General features: G+C 38.7%; 1 protein-coding gene across 3 annotated transcripts in view; it reads left to right on the top strand.

The window, feature by feature from the left end:
• Nucleotides 1–22,565, top strand: part of TBC1D5 (TBC1 domain family member 5) — a 537,118-nt gene that overhangs the window by 462,371 nt on the left and 52,182 nt on the right. For all 3 annotated transcript variants that reach the window (XM_087430599.1, XM_087430597.1, XM_087430598.1), the window contains one exon: nt 19,482–19,645. In XM_087430599.1, the coding sequence (XP_087286725.1) occupies nt 19,482–19,645 (164 nt within the window). The remainder of the gene's footprint in view (nt 1–19,481; nt 19,646–22,565) is intronic.

Genomic DNA, 22,565 nt, shown 5'->3' with positions numbered 1-22,565 from the left:
ATAGGTGATCCAGAAGCAGCAGAGTAAAATGGGTAGCAAGCACAGAATTGAAAATCTCCTTCAAATATACAGAAAATAGGCACACCACTTATCAGTGAATAGAGAGTTTTTATCAGTGAATAGAGAGTTAACTATATTATGAAAATTCAGGACCTGATAAGTTCTGCTAAAAGCTGTTTATCACTTGTTTGGAATATATACCTATTTATAGATTTTATTTCAGTTATAGGAGAATATATATACGTGTACCGTTAATTGATGGGGACGACATAATTACAACCTAATATTTCCAGGTGAGCTGGCCGTGCTGTAAATCATAATTGTAGCAAGTGGTCAAGGCGTTGAGGGTATGTTATTTAATTCAAAAATTGATTTTTTACTATTGTATGAAAGCTCCAGGGGAAGCAAGTCTATTTATCATACATTATCATACATAGAAAATACAGTGCCCTTTAAGGCTTGTTTTTTAGCTTGTTAACCTCAAAATAGCATAGGCCTTCAGATGCTGTTCTATCTGGAGGATTATTCTGTTGACAGTGACTGTGCTCAGGGTTGAATTTTGTCGTCCAGGAATGAAATCAAAGAACCAAAGTCTTCCTTCTAAATGGTAGCGAACCTCAGGTTCTTCACAAAATTCCCTGTTGTGCTCCTTTTCTTTTCTTTCCTGTATTTAAAATGCACTCCTTTTCCCCCATTTCCTTTGTCTGTTTTTTGAATTTGAACACTTCTTTATTTTAAGCATTTACTACAGGTCCAATTTGTAAATGAGATCTTGCCTATAATAAGTATATCAAGTTTAAAGGGTATGCAGTTCACAGATTTATTTTTACATGTTGACATTTATAAGTACATGTGGTAACTTATGAAATCTTTTCAATACTTAATATGAAATTAGAACTTGTTTAGGTCTTTATCTTATCACTGAAGAAACTGGTTTCAAGTTTAGTTAAAAATAAATTTTGTCTGTTATAGGAGGAAATCAATTTCAAAAGAATGCTTCTTAAATGCATATAATTTACTTTTGGATAAAGAATTTTTTTAAAAAGAAAGAAAGTATAAAATCACACTACTATTTGTCACATAATGAAATCTGTTAGCAAAATCTTCTGACTGCTAAAGGTTTCTATACTTTAGACTTGTAGAAACCTATTTTTTTCTTTAAGAAAAACATGCACAAAAGCTTTTGAGGAAACACTTTTTAAATATTATTTTCTTTTAAAAATATTTTACATTAATTTTTCTAAGGTTGTGCTGTATTTTCTGTTGTACTGTACTTTTAGTAATTAGGTTGATAAAGTGTTACAACATTAAGTATGAAAGAAAAGTTAATTTTTTCCTTTTTATGAAATCTAATTATTTTTTCTTATGAAATCCAGGCGATGTAGTTACAGGAAGCGATGCTCAGGTTTCTGTTCCTGTCCAGACTCTAACTGACCTCCAAGGTACAGTTACCATGGCAACGTAGTATATCTCTTTGCCTGCAGTATTATCATTGCCTACTCAACCTCCATTTTTCTTTTTGCCCACCCTCCATTCATACTGTTTATCAGTTCACTACCATTGTTCAGCCACTGAGTGGCACTGTTGTTTAGAACAAAAGTCCCCTGTCATGTCATACCCTGGTGATGCCAGATCTGGCTGTGATGTGGCTTTTCTATTAAGTTTGCACCAGCCTCTTTCCTTGCAAAATACGATCACTCCATATTTTGTGGTAATTTTAACACTACACTTTATTTGGCAGCTCACACTGAGGTGTTCTTTTTGTTGCATAGGTGTTCTGTGACAGTATTTGTCAAATTAGGTCTGAGATTAGATGATTTATATGCTGTTTATATGCATATTATTGAGTGTATTAGCCAGAGGTATTTATTATACTTTACCTAAAAGAATTACAAGTTGATTTTGAAATAAATTTTTAAGTACAGACTTTGTAATATGAATCATATTAACAGAATTAAAGTCCTGTGTGACAGATCTCCATATACAGTAACTGACAATGATTTAAAATCAAAAGATAACATTTTAATATCATAACCATTTGTTTAAAACCTATAAAAAAGTTTACTTAAGAAATACAAAATAGGGGCTGGCCTGGTGGCACAAGCGGTTAAGTGCGCGCGCTCTGCTGTGGCGGCCCAGGGTTTGCTGGTTCGGATCCCGGGCGCTCACCGACGCACCACTTGTCAAGCCATCCTGTGGCAGCGTCCCATATAAAGTAGAGGAAGATGGCCACAGATGTTAGCTCAGGGCCAGTCTTCCTCAAGAAAAAAGGAGAGGATTGGCATCAGATGTTAGCTCAGGGCTAGTCCTCCCCACAAAAAAAAAAAAAGAAATGAAAAATATTAGTAATCCATATTCAGCACCTCCTGTGGAATTTCAAAATGTATAAATATTTAAAGTTGCTTTATTAATCTTTTATTATGTAATCTTTTAGATAAAATATGCTATAGAGAGGATTTCTGTGTTAAGTGGAAGCCTAGACTAATTTTAAGAATCTTCAATTCAAATTCAGACTAAAAAGATAATATTTATTAAAATACATATCATGTTTTTCTTAATTTAAAATATCCACATAATATAGTCATGCTACTAGTATTAAAATACTGTTCTGATAATGATGTCTTCATAATATCCAGGCTTTTTGATAAATTAACGGAAAAGAGAATGTTGTGATTAGGAGATGAGTGGTGTATGGCTTAACTTGTTAAAAACACACACTGTGGCAAGAGAAGTACGTGACCTTACTTCTATATATAGTTCTGGGTTTCACAGGTACAGTTCCTGGCTGTGTTCTGGTAACTGAACCAGCTGACCTTTAAGGGCTTTTCTAGCTCGGGGGCTCCACGAGAAGAGCTGCTCTTTGCTCTTGGTGTCTGTTAAGTGATCTGTGTAATAAAGGGGTGCAGTAGCATAGACAATAGAAAAGGCAGATAATCTTAGCTTCGTCAGTTACTATACTTAAATGAGTATGAATGAGATCATCTTATATGGTGAGAATTCACAGGACTTAAATTTGTTTCCTAAAATTAAAATCTGAGCCCCCCAGGCAACTTTTTAACCAGTGTTTTGTTATCCCAAAGTTAGTTTGCTAACTTTCCTAAGTTAGTTTGCTGCGGAGGAGATCTTTGGCTGTGGAAGCCCAATTTATACCTATGCAAAGAGAAAGCTGAAGGCTAGCTTGCTTGTTTGAACTTCTGCTTCTATGCTATTGCTCAGCCCATTTTTTTCTGCAGACCAGAGGCACGTGAACAGTGTTGCTTTTTTAATAGAATCTGGAAGAGACAGGTTGTATCATTTGTTCACATAACTTGTGTTATATAAGTAGAATCATCTCATTCACTTATTCAGCACATATTTATTGAGTGCCTACTATGTGCCAGATTCTGTTTTCGTTGGTCCCTGGCTTTCCCTACAGCTTTACCAGGTTGCCTGGCATCAGCTTGTGCTTTAGATGACCCAGGCAAGCCTGCACAGTCAGGCACCAGCTCTTTCTCTGGATACCCTGTTCAGAATTCCGCCTGCCTGCCATGCTCCGACAGAGACTGTGTCAGTCTGATAGGGAAGGCTCTAGCTGCTTTATGAGACATGACACCCAAATAAACAGCTTTCAGACTGACTGTGACAGTGATGATGAGACAGTGAGATGATACCCACCCTGATTTGGAGAAGTCACTTTGTGTTTTCCTCAACACACTTCCTACAAAGTGTCAAAGAAGCAAGAGGAAGTGGAAGTAAACCAGAATAGTCAGTGATGGCAACAAAAAACTTTCTAACAATCCTTGCTTAATAGGATCAGTAATATTAGAAGTTGGAGAACTTCATCAGAGGTGCCACACCCATTATATTCCCCTATATAATATTTCAAGAGGAGATACTTTTCGTTTCAGGGAAGTAAAAGTTCATTTAGACTTGCCCAAGTGTCTTTTTTCAAAGTAATGGAGTAAATTTCAAGTGTAGTAAATATCAATACTTTCAATGGTTCTTTGATTTTAGTCTTTTTTTCCCATGAGATTTCATATCTGTATCTTTGCCTTTTAACACACAATAATTATATTGGTTTTAATGTTTTGAAGAAAAACACTGACTATAAAGTGAGATTCCACAATTTAGATCAATAAATAATTTTTGGAAAATTGTTGGAAAGTTCCATTTTTATATCTCTCAGTGTAGGTTGCAATCATGAAACAATATGACAGGAGAATTTGTTTTTTGAAGACTTAACTCAAAGGATTTCTTCAAAATTATTTTTGGAAATTGCACACCTCCCCCAGAAACTTTTTTCAAGAGATATTTAGGAATTTATTCACAAACCAAAAAGCTTTAAAATATGGGCACAAACACAAACGTTACTTCCAAAGAGAATTTAGAATTTGCAACAAGAGAGGTACGTAAGTATTATCATATAATGGACCAGTAGGAAAGAAATTTAGATTTCTTAAGTTATTGCCATACACATTTTTAAAATTTATATTTGTGTGTATGTGTTTATTTTATGGATATGAATATATACACATATATGTACATACATAGATATCATTATATAACATTTATCAGGTTGTTTTTAAAAATAAAATGGGGAGAAAAAGGTGGAAAATCTCCCTACCCAGATAACCACTGTTGACATTCTTAAAGTAAAACTAAAATACATATATTAGACAATCCCAATTAATTAAACACATAAAATGGAAAAAACCTCCCTTTTCTCCTCCCACTTCTTTCTGCCAGCGCATTTCCCTAAGGGTAACCATTGTTAACTTTCTTATAATTCCTTCTAGGGAAAAAAAAGATTTTAAACTGAGGAGTAACATGCAAGTCGCTCACGTTAATGTGAGAGCAGCTCTCTTATCTGGAGATGACTTCCCCTCTGAACCTTCAAGAAGAAAGTACTTAACAGAAATGTCCCAGTGCTGATGACAAGCAGCAAATTGGTAGAACAAAGAAAAAGGAAGTCAAATCAACTAGAGTAGGACATAGTAATGACAAGACAAAGAAACTGAAAAACCAAAAAAGTATCCTCATGGATGACCCTATATTGGTCACTGGTTCTTGAGAAATGATAGTCCTGAAGCAGAACACATAGTTTCATTATTTCTGTATAATCACTTTAAGAAGGCAGAGAAATATATAATATGTAAAATGAATTTGGAGAAGCATCAATTAGCTAGAAAATGCAATTTTGTGGAACTTATTCCAAAAGACATTGAATAAATGAGCTGCTTTTGGACCGAGAACAGGGTCAGAATTTGCCCTTTACTTTCAAAAGACCTCGTTCCATTTTTCTTTCATCTAATTTTAGTTCACAGTTAGTCCAGCCCACCTGGCACAGCCCTTATTAGGGAGCAGGGAGGTGCAGCTTTGCCAGCATGGCTCCGGAGTTGGTGCTGGGTTTGACTCCTGCTTCTGTCACTGCCTTGCTGGATGACTGAGGGAGGTAGCTTAAGCTCTTATCTGTCAAGAGAGGAAGAGAACAGCGGCTTAAAGGGTGGTTGTCAGAAGTTCCCACAACACCTGTCCCATAGAAGGGCTCGAGGGTGCTACCTGCTCGGGTGGTGGTGATGATGGCAGCACCATTATGTGTTTTCCTCAAATACCTCCTTGGTTACCAGCATCAAATTATGAAGGAGCCAACTCAACACCTCTGTCTTTTTTTTTTTCCTTAAAACCACCTGTTTGCATGCAAGCACTGGATCCAACAGTGGTTGACCTCTGTGGTCAGGCTAGAGCAGGTCTATTCCAGGGGCTTTCAGTACAGCCTGCTTCCGTTTGCTCTCCTGTGGCACCAAGATGTGTGGTTTTTAATGAGTAGACGTCAGCCCTCTTGCTGTGTGTCACTCAAGTCCGTGAGGTAAAAAAATGTTACCAGATAGGGTTTTCTCCTGGGTCACTGTATAAAGCCAAGGTGATCCCTTTTCTGTGGCCACAGCACTGGGCTTCCCTGGCTCTTCCCTTTCTGCTGTTCTGAGCTGTGCCCCCCCACCCCCACAACAATCCCCAGACTTCCCAGCCTCCTGAACACCTTGCCTTTCGGTGTCCTGTGTCCAGCTCCCTCAGCTGGTTTCAGGTTGACGGGGATTCTGCCTGTTTATTTAGGAATACAGCCCAGCCCTGTTCTTATTTCCCAATGCGTTTAATGAGAGAAAAGTCATGAAAATATTATTCATGGGGCATAATAGACACTTAATAAAATTTTTTCCCCTTCCTCCTTTCCTCCCTCCCAGCCATTCTGTAGTTAGGGCTCCTCACTGATACCTGTGAAGCTCATTCAGTCAACTTGGGCTCTCGACAAATAACCTCTAGTGAGATGTAGCATGTGGGACACACAACTTTTATTGAATGTTTCAGAGAGGGAAAGAGAATGAAGGAAAGATTTAATATACCCTAGCATGGCCATATCTAGTCCACCTTTGTGCACTTTAGAAAAAGATACCCCTTCTGTGCAGATGCAGCTCACACCAGGGCACATATCTTAACAAGTACAATGTGGGCTGGACTTCAGCTGCTCCACCAGGCAGTCTTATGTATGGCATATGTGGTGGTCCTATGCTTAAAGCCTGTTAGCTGAAGTCTGGAATGTCGCTAAGAAGTGCAGCCAATGCAGTAGTCCCCACAGGAGAGGACTAGCAAATCTGTAACCCCGAGTGCTGCATATTAAACTCCCTGCTTAAGATTTGGAAGTCACCACTGTGCTAGTAATAGTTTATGTCTACTGAGCGCTTAGCATATGCTGGGCACCCTACTGAGCCCTTTACACACATGACCCACTTGGGACACACAGCATGTGTGAAGTAGAGGCCTCACTTGTGCATGAGAACCGTGGCTTATGGAGCCTCAAAGACTTGTTCAGGGCCCCACAATTAGATATCAGCTGAGCTCAGACTCAAGCCTAGGTGTGTCTGACCCAGCAGGTATTCCTTTGAGGGATTCTGCCTTGTAAACATCTCTCAAACCTACCACCACAGCCTTAGTTTAAACCCTTATAATCTCTTGTGTGGGCCAGTGCAGGAGATGCCTCATTCAGCCAAGCTCCTGTAATCCTCATGCTACTTTCCTGCTTAAAATCTGTGGTAACTCCCATCATCTACTGACAAGATAAAGGCCAGACCCCTTAGAATGAGAACAAGGTGCTCTTCTTGACATAGCTGGCCCTATTTCTAGAGCCTCACCTTCCTTCTTTCCTCCCTCCCCCCAGGGCTGGATGACCGAGAGAAAATAAGCTGGCGTTTAGGGTACTAGCAACTTTTAGAAAGAATTTGTTCGATTCCCTCCTCCCCGCGAAAGACCATTGAAATAATCATCAAATGAAAAAGAAGCACTCTGTTGGACTTGGTCTTATTTTACACTGGTGTTGGTGTCCTTTTCAATTACAGATGGAGAGCGAGAAGCTCCAGGGATTTAATCAGGCTCTGACTGAGCTAGATGTTCGCAGTGGTCTGACTGCCTTGGTCAATACTGTGTTCTCTGCCCAAAATGACCCTCCCTGAGCCCCCACCCCCACTCTGCAGGTTTTAGGATTGAGCCCACACCTCTAATTGCCTGAGACAGGATGGACACTCCCTCTTTTGTGCTTTGAGTACTGCCCTTTATGTTCTGTGTTTGCTTTTCTCACCTGGGATTGCAGGTAGGTTAGTGTGTGTACAAGTCTGTATTTCCTTTGTACTGCTATTTGGGGAGCTTCTTAAGAGCTCCTGGTGTGGTCATCCCCTGTCCTCGGTGCTGGGCAGAGTCTCAGGCATTTCATAAGACCAGCCTGTAGAGGGCTTGTTTTCTGATGTTTGGTTATGAATGAAAGACACTGTGCATGCCTGAGGCAGCTTAAGAATGGGCCTATAGTTAGTATATTTAAGAATGCCTTACAGCATAAAATAATTTTAAATAATTGTCTTGGGTCAGGATTTCTGAGAAATACTGTGAGACAAAGATTTATGGGTAGCAAGCTTTTAGGGAGTGTCCTCAAGATCAGCGCCTGGGGAGTGAAAGAAGGAGAACTGAGCTGAGGGAGGAGCTGAACTGCCTTGCAGTTGCTGCTGGAACCTCTGGGGCTGGCACTTCCCCCTAGAGTTGCCCACCATGAGGCAAGGGACCAGCCTGTATCCTCTGTCAACCCAAACCAGTCACTGGACTGGAGCCAGTCCCCGCGGAAGGGGCATGACCTCTCTTCAGCTCTCTTCAGCTGAGGCCTGTTACCAGAGACAGCTCTTGAGAGCCATCAGCAGCCGCCACTGCTGGCAGCTGGGGGAATGAGTGCCTCCGCCTGAAGGGGGAATCTGGGCAGGGCACCACAGCAATATATTTAAAAATGTGCCTCTAAGAATAGACTTTAAATTTTAGTGCAACGAAAGAAATGATTAATGTTGTTCCTATCAGTTAAAAACTGTAAAAGATTTACAGAGCTTCAGAACCACTGTGCAGCTTATGGGCTACCAGCTTGTGAGAATACTGACCCCTCAGCTCGGGAGCTGTCCATGTGAGGCCTGGGTGATGGAATGTCTCATCCATTTGCCTGCTGTGCCGTACCAGTGTTGTCATGTTCTGTGTGTACTGGGCGTGAAAAGGGCAGAGAAGCCTGATAGTCCTTTCTTCTTCCCAAGGCAAGATTACTCCTGGTGTCTAGGGCTTTCTTACAGATCTCCAGAGGAGATACTCCATCATCCCTTTGGAGAACATGTTCTGGTGACTTCATTTTCTTAAGGTCTAAATGTTTATGTTCCCACAAGGCACAAAAACCTTAGTAAACTAATTTCTGTAATGGAGGGGAAATATATATATATATATATATATATTTTTTTTTTTTTTTTTTTTGCTGAGGAAGATTAGCCCTGAGCTAACATCCATGCCTATCTTCCTCTGTTTTGTATATGGGATGCCACCACAGCATGGCTTGATGAGTGGTGCATAGGTCTGCGCCCAGGATGCGAGCCCTGGGCCACCGAAGTGGAGCATGCAAACTTAACCACTATGCCACCAGGCTGGCCCCCAGAGAAATATATTTTACACAGGGTTTCTGTGTGAGATCTAGCCCAGGTACTTTATTAATACTACCACTCATTTGGAATTTGATAATTCAAAGATAAATTCTGATAAGAGCTAATGTTAGTGTTATTGCTGAAAAGGTAGCTGCTACGCAGAATAATAGGTGCAGAAGATACCTGTGGATGTTGTTCCTCATGGGAACAAACTGCTTTCAAATTCTTTCTGGATTTGCATACTTATTCTCACACAGTACATAATTGGTAAGCTAATTTATTAAAGTGAGGAGTCTAAAGATTTCTGCTAGATACATCGTTACCTTATTTTGTTAAGATAGTTACTTAAATATAACAACCTGCATGTTGTGAAAAACATTTGGAAGTTTAGACTGTTCATTGGTTTATACCTGCGCTGTCCAATATGGTATCCCCTAGCCACATGTGGCCATTGAGCACTTGAAATATATGCTGTGAGTATAAAATATGCCATGGATTTTAAAGACTTAGCGTGAAATAATGAATGTAAAATATCTCAAAAGTTTTTCTATCTTGATTACGTGTTGGAATGATAATAGTTTGGATATAAGGGGTTCAATAAATTATTCAAATTAATTTCACTTTACTTTTTAAATTTGAATACTAGAAAATTAAAAATGATATATGTGGCTCATATTGTATTTCTCTTGGGTAGCGCTGGTGTATACAGTCCTCTTCGGATATTCTAAATTGAACATCGGCAGACCTTTATTGTAGTCCCACAACATGCCACCCACTATGCTAGCTTTTCCCAACAGGAGAAGCTGGTAATGACCATAGTCCCTGCTCTTAGTGAAGTCTGGCCTTTGTAATACAAGTAGGAACACCTGTCATTGAATACAAGTGGCCTGACCATCAGTTATTTTCTGTTTCTAGAAAAAGCCATCTCAAAATTATATATGTCCTAAAAATTAGGTAGATGAGCCTATTCCCCAAATCTGGTTTATTTGGGGTTTTTTTGGGGGGGGAGGGGTTGCCATTTTGAATGAATAGCTCCTTAGAGTCACCCTCTGTGATACAGAAATATAATAATATGTGTTGGCATAGTCTTTTATTTTGGACAAATCTTATGATGTTGCTAGCTATATATATAACTGTATGTCCTTGAGGAAGTTAATTAAACGGTCCAAGCCTCAGTTTTCTCAGATGTGACCATCTCACAATATCATTAGGATTAAATGAGATAATATGTATAAAGGTACATACGTGTGCAAGGACTAAAATTTTGCAAATATCTCATTGCTGTAGTGTATTCTAATTTTCTTTCTTCTTCTTCTTTGGGTAGACAGACTAGGGAAATATGTATATAGGGAAGGTTGGAGAAAAAACAAATAGTACAGATAAAATATAGAACCAAAGAAAAGGTTTCTTGGTTTTATTATAGTTTTAAAATGGAAACACGTGATTTATACAAACTAGGATAGCTTAAGATTTTTTCTTTGGTAGTGTAATTTCTTTTAAATGGAAAAATTTCTCAACAGGTTTGATAGAACTTTACTTATATATTGTAAATATCCAACAGATGGATAGATAGACATAATAGGTGCCCACTACCTTATTTCAGAAAGTATTCAAGGCAACTAAAATTTTATAAGGTTTGATATATATAAAACTCCTCACAACTATTTTTTCCTTTTGGAAGAAAGTGGAAAAAAAAGTTGTAATAGTCCACAAAATTCTTTTTCCAAGTGTATAATAAAATTTAAATGATTCTACTTGGAATTTCAGATTAACTCAGACTTTGAACTATAACATCAGATATTGAGAGTCTAGAGATCACAAGTAGAGTATAATAATCAAAGGAATAGTAAAGAGAATTTCCCGTTTATTTAACTGTTCTGTAGGTCAGAAGTCTGATACAGGTCTGACCAAGCTAAAACCAAGGTGTCAGGAGGCTCTAGGGGAGAATCATTTCTGCTGTTGGCAGAATTCAATTCCTTATGACTTTAGGACCAAGGTCCCCGTTTCTTGGTGGCTGTCAGCTGAGGGCCCTTCCCATCTTTTAGAGGATGCCACATTGGCTCATGGCCCTCTTCCTCTGTCTTCAAAGCCAGCAATGCCAGGTCAAGTCCCTCTCATGCTTCAACTGTCTCCTTTTTCGTCTTTAGTCATTTCTCTGACTCATTTTTCTGCCTTCCTATTCCACTTTCAGGAGTCGTGTGTCTACATTGGCCCACCATGATAACCCAGGATGTTCTTCTCATCTCAGGGTTCTTGATCTTAGTCACACCTGCAAAGTCTCTTTTGCTATGTAAGGTAACATATTCACAGGCTCTGGAGATTAAAGGCATAGGCATTATTCTGCCCGCCACATATACGGCTTTTGGGGGGAAGATATGAATTATAAAAATTGACCAAGAAGTAGAAAACTTTAAAAGAGGAATGAATATAGAAAAAAATCCAAAAGTCATCATTGTAATGCCTTTATAAAGTCACTAGCACCAGAGAACTTTATAGGTGGGTGATCCAAGTTTTGAAGGGACAGATAAATTCACTTGTATAAGCTTAGAGAAAGATGGAAATTTCTTCATTTCATTTTATAAAAAAGCCATGTTCTTGTGAATCAAATGCTTTGGCTTCTTAGATTTATCTTTTGTTCTGTAAACTTTTAAAAGTAATTTGAAACTCAAAGCTGAGCAAACATTCCTTTTGTTTTAGCTATATCTTACCACGCCAAGGCAATAAAAGCTACTTAAGGAGTAGAGTTCCAAGGAGCAATGAGAAAATATTCATAAAAGGAAAACGAAAAACCTAGGTTTATAATAAATATTTAAATTGTTTCTCACTATATCATCTTGGGGTAAGAAATGCCTTCCTAAATAAGCAGGACTTTAAAAACAAAAGCCATAAAGGAAAATGTAGACACACACACACATATACACAAAGGGCTAAGTTCCAGAATTTAGGAAAAACTCCCCTAAATCAGTTTTTAAAAATAAAATGAGCAGAGACAATTCACATAGGACCTTCAGATGGCCTGTATAAATATATTAAAAGATATTCAGCCTCACTTGTTATCAGGAAACTTCAAGCTAACACAGTGAAGTGCTCCCTTCATCAGAGTAACCAAATAAAGAGATGAATAAAGATATAATGTATCATGTTACATTTACACTTATATATAGATGTACATATACACACATATGTATGTTAAAATCCTAGGAGAGCGCAATTTGGAATCATTTATCTAAATTTAAAGTGCACATACATTAGACATAGCAGTTCCATTTATTTAAATTTACCTTATAGGAATAGCCAAGTGTTTGTACCTAAAGATGTACGTCACTAAACTGTTAATTGCCACTTTGTTTGTAAAGGCAAAAAACTGGAAAAGTCCTAAATGTCTATTCAGGAGTGCTACAAAATTTTTTTCTTCACAGCCATTAAAAAGAGTAAGGCAGGGGCCAGCCCAATGGCATAGTGGTTAAGTTCGCGTACTCTGCTTCAGCAACCCGGGGTTTGCAGGTCCAGATCCTGGGTGCAGACCTACGTACCACTTATCAAGCCATGCTATGGCAGGCGTCCCACATAAAGTAGAGGAAGATGGGCACAGATGTTAGCTCAGGGCCAATCTTCCTCAGCAAAAAGAGGAGGATTGGCAACGGATGTTAGCTCAGGGCTAATCTTCCTCACCAGAAAAATAAATAAATAAAAGTAAGGCAGATTTTTATACATGACAAAGACAAATTTCCTAGACTAAGTTAAGTCCAAAAAGCAATTCACAGAGGGAAGGACTTTTGGAATGATAGTATAAGGACTGCTGAAAATTAGTTTCTCCGTAAAAGCAATAAGAACAGTAGCAGAAATGTCAAAATCAACTTTTTCAGAACTCTGGAAATTAATCAAAGGATTGCAACAATTTGAGAGGCATCTATTCAAGAAAAAATGGCTGAATATCAGTAACAACAGCATGCTTTGTGGCATTTTAACTTGCCCTATTCCCGCCCTCTGCCCAGGCTCCACCATAGCCTTTGATAACCACCAGCCTGGCAATCACTGGAAGAGAAAGAATGGATTTGGAGCACCCTAAAAGTCCCATCCCCAGTAAATTGTCACTATTTGACCTGTCCAGAAGCTCCCTGGAAAAGCCTCATTCATAGGGCTTGTCTCTATTTGCCCTATTCACAGCTCGCTAAGGGAGAAACCCCATCCATCGGGCATCCATCAAAAATAATCAGTGGCAATTATTTAACATCACAGCTGTCCCAGGTGGAAAGGGAGCAAACAAGCAGCTAACCAAAAACTTAACAGGAAAATCAGAGGCTAACAAAAGACTTAAAAGGGAAATCTGAGGAATGAGATGTCCATAGAGGGGTTAGAAGAGCTCCAGTATATTCCTGGGATTCTAGAAGGCCACATACATGCAGGATTGTGCACATGCCCAGGAAAGACTTGAGAAGGCTGTGATCTCTCAACTCTGGATGAACTTGAAGCTCTGCATAGGCAGGAGTGAAGGCTAAAGCAGAATTGTGAACTGCCTGCTAGAGCATTGAAGATGTGTCCCAACACACACAGAGCCCCCTGGTTCAAGGCATTAAAAAAAGGAAATTTCTTTCTCTTAACTGACCACTAAGGTAACCAAGCAGAGACTTCAGTGGCCACACACAACAAAAGATATAGACTATAAAATTCATTTAGGAAAGTCACTGAAAAAACAACAAACAGCAAGAAAAACAAACTTGGGGGATGAGTGGGATCTAATTTCCAGAGATGCCACATTATTTTATTAAAATGTCCAGTTTTCAGTAAAATTTCTGAGACATACAAAGAAATGGAAAAGTATGGCTCATGTACAGGGAAAAAATCAGTAAGTACAAACTGCCTCAGAGGAAACTGAGACACTGGACTTACTAGATAAAGACTTTACATCAGCTATTATAAATATCTTCAAAAAACTAAAGGAAACTGTTTCTAAAGAACTAAAGGAAAGTATGAGACCAGTGTCTCACCAAATAGAGAATGTCACTAAAGAGATAGGAATGTTTTTAAAAAACCAAATAGATATTTCGGAGTTGAAAAGTATGATAACTGAAGTGAAAAATTCACCACAGAGGATCAACAGCAGATTTGAGCTGACACAAGAAAGATCAGAACTGGAAGCTATGTCAGCTGAGATTAGCCAGTCTGAAAAACAGAAAGACAAAAGAATAAAGAAAAATGAACACAGTCTCGGAGACTTGCAGAATACCATCAAGCATACCAACATACAGATAATGGGAGTCCCAGAAGGAGAAAAGAGAAAAAAAGAGGCAGAAAGAATATTTGAAGAAATGCTTGCGGAAATATTCCACAGTTTCATGAAAAACAGTAATCTATGTATCCAGGAAGCTCATTTACTCCAAGTGGGATAAAGTCAAAGAGATCCACACCTAGACCCCATCATAGTCAGACTGTTAACAACCAACAACAAAGGAAGAATCTTGAAAGCAGCCAGAGGAAAAAACAACTCATGGTATATACAAGGAAACCTCAATAAGATTAAACAGCTGACTTCTCATCAAAAACCGTGGAGACCAGAAGGCAGTAGGATGATATATTCAAAGTGATTAAGAAAAAAAAAAATACTGTCAACCAATAATTCTATATGTAGTAAAACTGTCCTTCAAAAAGGAGGAAAAAATTAAGGCAGTGACAGATAAACAAAAATAGAATTCACTGCTGGCAAATCTGCCCCTCAAGACATAGTAAAGGGAGTCCTTCAGGCTGAAATGAAAGGATACCAGAAATTAATTTAAATCCACACAAAGGGAAAGAGCACTGAACAAGGTAACTACAAAGTAAATATAAAAGACGACATTAATGTATTTTGCTTATATCTTACATTGTTAAGATGGCAATACTCCCCAAATTGATCTACTTATTCATCACAATCCCTCTCAAAATCCCAGGTATCTTTTTGGTAGAAATTGACAAACTGATCTTAAAATTCATAAGGAAATGCAAAGCACCCTCAATAGCCAAAACAATGTTGAAAAGAACAAAATTGGAGAATTCACAGTCCTCAATTTAAAAACTTACTATATAGCTACAGTAATCAAGACAGTGTGATACTGGCATAAAGATAGGCATGTATCAATGGAATAGAGTTGAGAGCAGAGAAATAAACCCTTATATTTATGGTATGTTGAATTTCAACAAGGGTGCCAAAACCATTCAATGTGGAAAGAATAGTCTTTTCTACAACTAGTACTGGGAAAACTGGATATTCACATGCAAAAGAAAGGAGTTGAACTACTTCCTCACGCTATATACAAAAATCAACTCAAAACGGAGCATGGACTTAAATGCAGGAGCTCAACTATAACACTCTTAAAAGGAACATAGGAGTAAATCTTTTTGAACTTGGGTTAGGCAGTGGCTTCTTAGATGTGATACCAACAGCACAAGCAACAAAAGAAAAAATAGGTAAATGGGATTCATCAAAATTTAAAACTTTTAAGTGTCAAAGGATACCATTAAGAAAGTGAAAAGACAATGCACAGAATGGGAGAATTTTTTTCAAAACATATATCTAAAAAGGGACTTGTACCCAGAAGAATTCTTACAGCTCAACAATAAAACAGTAGAAAAACAACCTAATGTTAAAAATGGGCAAAAGATTTGAGTAGACATTCCTCCAAAGAAAATATACAGATGTCTAATAAGCACATGAAAAGAAGCTCAACATCATTAGTCATTTGCGTTGGGAAAATGCAAATAAAAATCATAATGAGATACCACTTCACACCCACTGGGATGGCTAAAATAAAAAGATAGCCAATAATAAGTGTTGACAATGATGTGGAGAAATTGGAACACTCCTACAATGCTGGTGGAAATGTAAAATGGTGTAGCCATTTTCAAAAACAGTTTGGCATTTTCTCAAAATGTTAAACAGAGCAATTCCACTCAAGACCCAAGAGAAATGAAAACATGTCCACACAAAAACTTATACGTGAGTGTTCATAGCAGCATTATTCATGATACCCAAGAAATGGATACGAGCTAAATGTCTATTAACTGATGAGTGGATAAACAAAATGTGGTATCTCTATAGAACAGAATATTATTTGGCAGTGAAAAGGAATGAAGTACTGATAACATGCTACAGCATGAATGAACCTTGAAAACATTGTGCCAACTGAAAGAAGCCAGTCACAAAAGACCACATACTGTATCACTCCATTTATATGACATATCCAGAAAAGGCAAATCCATAGAGACAGAAAGTAGATTAGTGGTTGCCAGGGGCTATAGGGAAGGGAGTATTGGGAGTAACTGCTAATGGGCACAAGGTTTCTCTTTGGGTGACAAAATGTTCTAAAATTAGACGGTGATGGTTGCGAATCTCTGTGACTATACTAAAAACCAAATGTGAATTAAATGTGAAAAACTAAAATGAATTATACACTTTTAAAAAGGCAAATTTGGGGGCCATCCTGGTGGCACAAGCGGTTAAGTGCGCACGCTCTGCTGCAGCTGCCTGGGGTTTGCTGGTTCAGACCCCAGGCACACACCGACACACTGCTGGGCAAGCCATGCTGTGGCGGTGTCCCATATAAAGTGGAGGAAGATGGGCATGGATGTTAGCCCAGGGCCAGTCTTCCTCAACAAAAAAAAAAAGAGCAGGATTGGCAGATGTTAGCACAGGGCTGATCTCCTCACAAAAAAATAAAAAGGCAAATTTTATGGTATATGAATTAAATCTCAATAAAGCTATTTTTTTTATAAAGGCATTTTTCACATCTAACCAATTTATAGTGAGAATGTATTTACGTATTAGTGGTCTAATTTTAAAAAGAGAAACTAAATTAGTTCCTGAAGTCTTTTTCAGCTCCAGCATTCTAGGACCCTGTACTTGAGATTGTAGCCATGAAAACGTAGCCCAGGGAAGTTAAGACTTAGAGCCCTGGAGGAGGGTGGGAGACAGACGGAGGCAGAGAAGGGAAGGAGTGAGGTCCAGGTGGAGCTGCGATAGTCAAGACCCTGAAGGAAGCATAAGATGTTTCTAGGCCCTGGGACCTGTTCTTCCCCCTCCTTTCCTAACCTCAGAGGCACCTCTACTACCCTTCGAGGCTCAGCCCCGGTATCGTCCATTGCAGGTTGGATTCTCCAGGAAGCAGACTCTGAGACGGGGTTAGAAGTACAAAAGGTTTATTGAGGAATAACACCTGTGAAAGGAAAAGAGGCGGAAACTGGACTGGGAAGTGGGGGGATGTTGTCAAACCATGATGCAAACCTCACAAAAGTCTCTGCAAGCTCGCTAGGGAACTCTGCAGCCATGATTTTCTATTAGAGCAGCCCTCTTTTGGGTGGAAATGGGTAGGCCCTTTACTGCTAGTCACTGCTGGGAGTTTAATGTGAAAACTAACTTTATAAAAATAATAGCTTTATTGAGATATAACTCATATACCATAAAATTCACCTTTTTAAAGTGTATAACTCCGTGGTTTTTAGTACGTTCACAGAGATGCGCAACTATCACCACTATCTAATTTTGGAATGTCTGGAGTTAAACTTGACTTCTCTCTTTCTCTCATACCCCTAATGGATTCATCGGTAAACCTAGTCAGTGTTGTCCAGAGTCTGAGCGCTTCCCACCACCGAGAGCTATGATCATTCTGCTTACTTGGAGTTTTGCAGTGGCAAAAACGGATTTCCCTGCTTTTGTTTTTGGCCCTCTCCCACCCCTAATTCTATTCTCAACACAGCAACCAGGTTGATCCTTTTAAAATCAAGTCAAATCGTGTCACTCCTCTGCTCAAATCCTCTAGTGGCTTCCAGTGGCTTCCCTTCTCGGAATAAAAGTAATCAAAATTGTCCACAAATCCCTACCTGCTTTGATCCCCTGCTGCTCTCAAACCTCATCTCCTACCCTTTTCCTCTTCATTCTTAGCTGTAGCCACACTGGCCGTCTTGCTGTTCCTCAAACACACAAAGTTCCTGCTTTGGGGCCTTTGCACTGCTGTTTCTTCATATTATCTGCAAAGCTGTATTTCACCTTCTTCAGGATTTTGCTCAAATGTCAATGCACCTCAACTCTCAGTGACCTTCCCCGACCATCCTATTTAAAATTGGACTAACACTCACATCCCCCTTTACTGCTTTATTTTTCTCCATAGCACTAACTACCATCTAAAATCATATATATTTTACTAATGTATTTGTCTGTCTCCCCTCACTAGAAAATAAACTCCGCAAAGCTTGGGATTTTTGATGGTTTTAGTTTCCACTGTCCCCCTGCACCCATAAGTGTCTGGCAGTTACCAGGCCTTCAGTTACTAATGGTTGAATGAATGAATGCATACACACCAGGTATTTTGCTAGGTCCTTAAGTCCCCATAACAATCTTGTGGGAGTATCCCACTGTATAAGTGAGACCTGCATGAGTCTGGCTGCAGCCACTTCTCTGTACCAGCCTTCTACACCACACCACCCTCTCCACAGGACTCACTAGAACCCTTGCTCCTGTCTGAGGGAGGTTTGTGGCTCCAGACCTCTCAGTAAAAAAGGCACTACTGGGAAATCACAGATGGGATCCCCCCACTCTAATGTAGGGACAGGTCAAGAAAGAGGCCCTGTGAGCCAATTGTGTTAGTGCCATCAAGTTAATTCCAACTCCTAGCAGCCCTGTGTAGAGCAGAGTGGAACCCTGCCCGGTCTTTTTGTGCCATCCTCTCACAATTGGCACTATATCAAACAATGCTCTGCTGCTGTTCACAGGGTTTTCATGGCCAATTTTTTTGGAAGTGGGTAGCCAGGTCCTTCTTCCTAGTCCGTCTGAATCTGGAAGCTCCACTGAAACCTGTCCACCATAGGTGACCCTGCTGGTATTTGAAATCCAATGGCATAGTTTTTAGCGTCACAGCAACATGCTGCCACCACAGTATGACAAGTGACAAATGGGTGGTGTGGTTCCCTGACCAGGAAACGAACCCGGGCTGTGGCGGTGAGAGCACCGAATCTTAACCACTAGACCACCAGGGCTGGCTCTGTGAGCTAATACCTTGTCCCATTTCCAGATGCTTCTACCATAGGCCAAGGGTAGCCTTATATCTGTTCTACAGTTAATGAAAGGAAAGAGGCTCTTTTGAAACACTGGTGAAGGATTTAGATTTTTTGATATTAATAATATAATATGCAGTATAACAGTTTCTGGTTTCTATTATTAAGGACAATTCCATTATTTAAGAGAAAATCCTGTCATTTACCCTGTGATTTCTAAAAATTGGATTTTTCAGTTTTTTTATATGTGTGCAAAACTCGGACTATTGTACTATAAATTACATGTAGAAAACTAGAGCAGTACGTCATTGTTTTACAAAAATTGGCAGCTATTCTGATACATACAAATGCACCCATTTTAATATTCCGTAGTGTCATTATGTTGACACTGTGAACAAAGAAGTATCATGACTGATCATTTATCAAAAGCAGTAAATTCAGTAGCTTAGTGAAAGAGCCTGGTGTTTCATTATTTCTACTTTAATTTTCTTACAGGACAAAGTTCTAAAAACATCAGTTCATCTCCAAGCATTGAGAGTTTGCCTGGAGGAAGGGAATTCACTGGCTCCCCACCTTCGTCTGCTACTAAAAAGGATTCCTTTTTTAGCAACATCTCCCGTTCCCGCTCACACAGCAAAACTATGGGCAGAAAAGAATCTGTAAGTATTTGCGGATGGTTTTCTTTTTATCCTTCATTTTCCTCTGGAGCGTTGCATTTGTTAAAGCTTCTTTAGTGCCTAGTTTTATAAAGCTCTTAAAATTTTTATGGACTAAAACGAATTCCTTCATCAAAAATATTTTAATTTTGTTATAATTTAGTAATATTTTAAGGCTATGGGCTATATTATGCAGGGGGAGAAAAGGTAGCATCAATTTAAAATAAGTTGAATCCCAAATCTCAGTCCTTTCTTCCTCTACAAATGCATTTTTGTCAAAGCTTGTGTTTTTTCCCTAAAATTTAACAAAGAGCATTATACTATATAATAGAGTAAAACTCTTACAACAAACCAGGCTGGTTTTTTTTTTCAGTTGTATTTGTTGAAAATTAAAAATAGTTATTCTACCACTTGTTTTAACAAGTTATACAAATTATATTTAAATTATGATGTGCTTCTCTCTAAGATCCTTTGTATACATTACTCAAAAGGACATATGTACAGCATATCAACTACTTTATAAATCTGCTTGTGTCTGAAATTTTTTAAGCCAACTTCACAAGAAATAAAACATTTAACCACATTTTGTAATTAGTTTAACACCTAATATTCTAATATGAAGAATTCATCTGCCCACTGGAAGAGGGTGCAAATGTAAGGTATTATAGAAAAGGATCTAGCTGTTGCTGAAATAGTCCTAAATTAGGGGGGAAAAATACCTGTAAAACTTTGAGAGATCATTATTTTCACTACATAGACTGGAGAACAGCATGATGTCTATCTGTATGCCTGTGTGTGACCTTGGGCTAGAAACGCAGCTTCCTGGTGGCTTCAACCACCTCATCTGCAAGTTAAACAATACACTTTGCTCTCTGAAGGGAAGAATTCACTACGTACTCTCTTGGAGTCCCTTTCAATATGTAGGAACTGTGATTCTCTAATTTGCGGAAAAGCAGAATGGAATTTTCATGTAAAGATGGCGGCTTTAATGTAAGCAGTTAGCTCTGCTCCCTCCTAAACTCCACTCCAAGGACAGTTAGGGTAGTTAAGAATAAACGCTCAAGGAATAAGAAAACTGGATAGAAGACAACAGCAGCAAAATTTTGTTACTTGGAAAGCAGATGTTAAGTGGTAACTTACCTTAGCAGCCTAAGAAAGCTGACTGCTAAGTCAGCGGTAGGTAAAAACCAAGAAGCAACTTGATTTAGATTATGAAATCTTCTGGAAGCTCAGAAGCTTCTGGAAATGAGATGAAGGTGGAACTGGAGACGTGAGGATTTGTCAGAAGTCTCTTCAAGAAGAAATTAGATTCCCTTCCCCACTCTGGCAGAAGACTGGACATTTAGTTCTTTGGAAAGCATAAAACAGAGTGTCTCTGGACTGAGAGAGATCAGGCACATTCAAGTGTGGGACCACCCTACTGGAAAAGGGATGATGAATAGATTTAAACACTGAATTTGAGATCCCCAGACCTCACCCCACTCGCTTCCCAGAATACCCGTATATATAGCCCTAGAGTTTTCTCTAGTCACAAATTTAAAAAAACACAATTATGCTGACCTTAGGGGTTCTCCAGGGAAGCAGCCAGCCCACTTTACAGTGAACAGAAATGGAAGGTAAGAGAGCAAAATATAAGAAAATTAGAGAACCAACCCGAGAGGTTCAAAAATCTGAAAATTAGGAGCTCTAGGAAAATAGATTAGAGAAAATGAAAGGAAGGAAATAAGCAAAAATACAGTCAATAAATTTTTCCACTAATGAAAGATCTGAGTTTTCAGATTTAAAAGTCCATAGAAAGTCCCACACAAGTAAAAACAAACCCACATTCAGATACATCACTGAAAAAGTTCAGAACTCTGGAAACAAAGAGATATCCTACAAACTTGTAGAGTTGGGGGGAAAAAAAGATTTCCAACAAAGAATTAGGAATTAGAATAGCTATAAATTTTGCATAGCAACACTAGAAGCAAGACAATGGAGGAATACCTTCAAAGTTCTGAGAGAAGATTACTTCTAGCTCTGTTCAACACCTAGCCAAACTAATTAAGTGTGAGGGTAGAATAAAGCTACTTTCAGATATTGAAGATTCAAAAAATTTATTCCCATGCACCCATTTTGAGAATCCACTGGAGGATGTGCTCTACAAAGATGAGGACATACGCTAAGGATGAGAAATACATGAGAACAAGGAAACAGAGTAACCAGAGCAAGACAGAAAGATTCCTCAGAATAATGTAGGGAGATCCCAAGACTATATATAGCACAGCTATTTAGCAGGTCCAGAGAGCAGCAGCCAACCCAGATTGGAGCAAGTCAGAAGTTTCCAGAAAGTTTTCTTCAAAAAGATGAAATTGGAAGAATGACTAATATATTTGAAGGAATTGAAAGATTTAGACAACTAGGGATAAGTTTGGATTTGAATTAGTGATAACTTTATAAAAACTAAGCCATTAAGACATAGGACAATTGGTAACCCAAAGAAAAGCAAAGAGTGTACAAGAGAAGAAAGAAAGCTTATGATAAACCTTGTAACTGAGCGATGACTAAAATTTACAGACATAATAATGTAAGCCTGTTGACTATTAATCTAATCAAAATTGTGCTAAAATTCTGTTGAGACGATGGGGTGTGGGAACTGTGTGTTTGCATAGGAAGGGGAGGGAGCAGGTGATGGTGGTCAATAGAGCTAAATCTTCATTTTCCATAGTGGAAAATCAGTGTATAATACTCTCTAGAAAAATCAAGAAGTAGCAATATAAGCTAGAGATAAAGAGATGAAAAAAAATGGGTAAAAGAATTGAAAGTGGTTGCTTCTGGAGAGCAGGAAGTGGAGGGTGGAGCTGTGTGAACTGTTTTTCATAACAAGCCTTGTAGCACCATTTGACTCTTCAAAGTGTTACGTATATAACTTAGATTTAAAATA

The sequence above is a fragment of the Ceratotherium simum genome, chromosome 5 (assembly GCF_057802395.1).
Source record: "Ceratotherium simum simum isolate JZ-2026a chromosome 5, ASM5780239v1, whole genome shotgun sequence".
Classification (NCBI taxonomy): domain Eukaryota; kingdom Metazoa; phylum Chordata; class Mammalia; order Perissodactyla; family Rhinocerotidae; genus Ceratotherium; species Ceratotherium simum.
The sequence above is the reverse complement of the archived record's forward strand: the minus strand, read 5'-3'. Positions and strand labels throughout refer to the sequence as shown.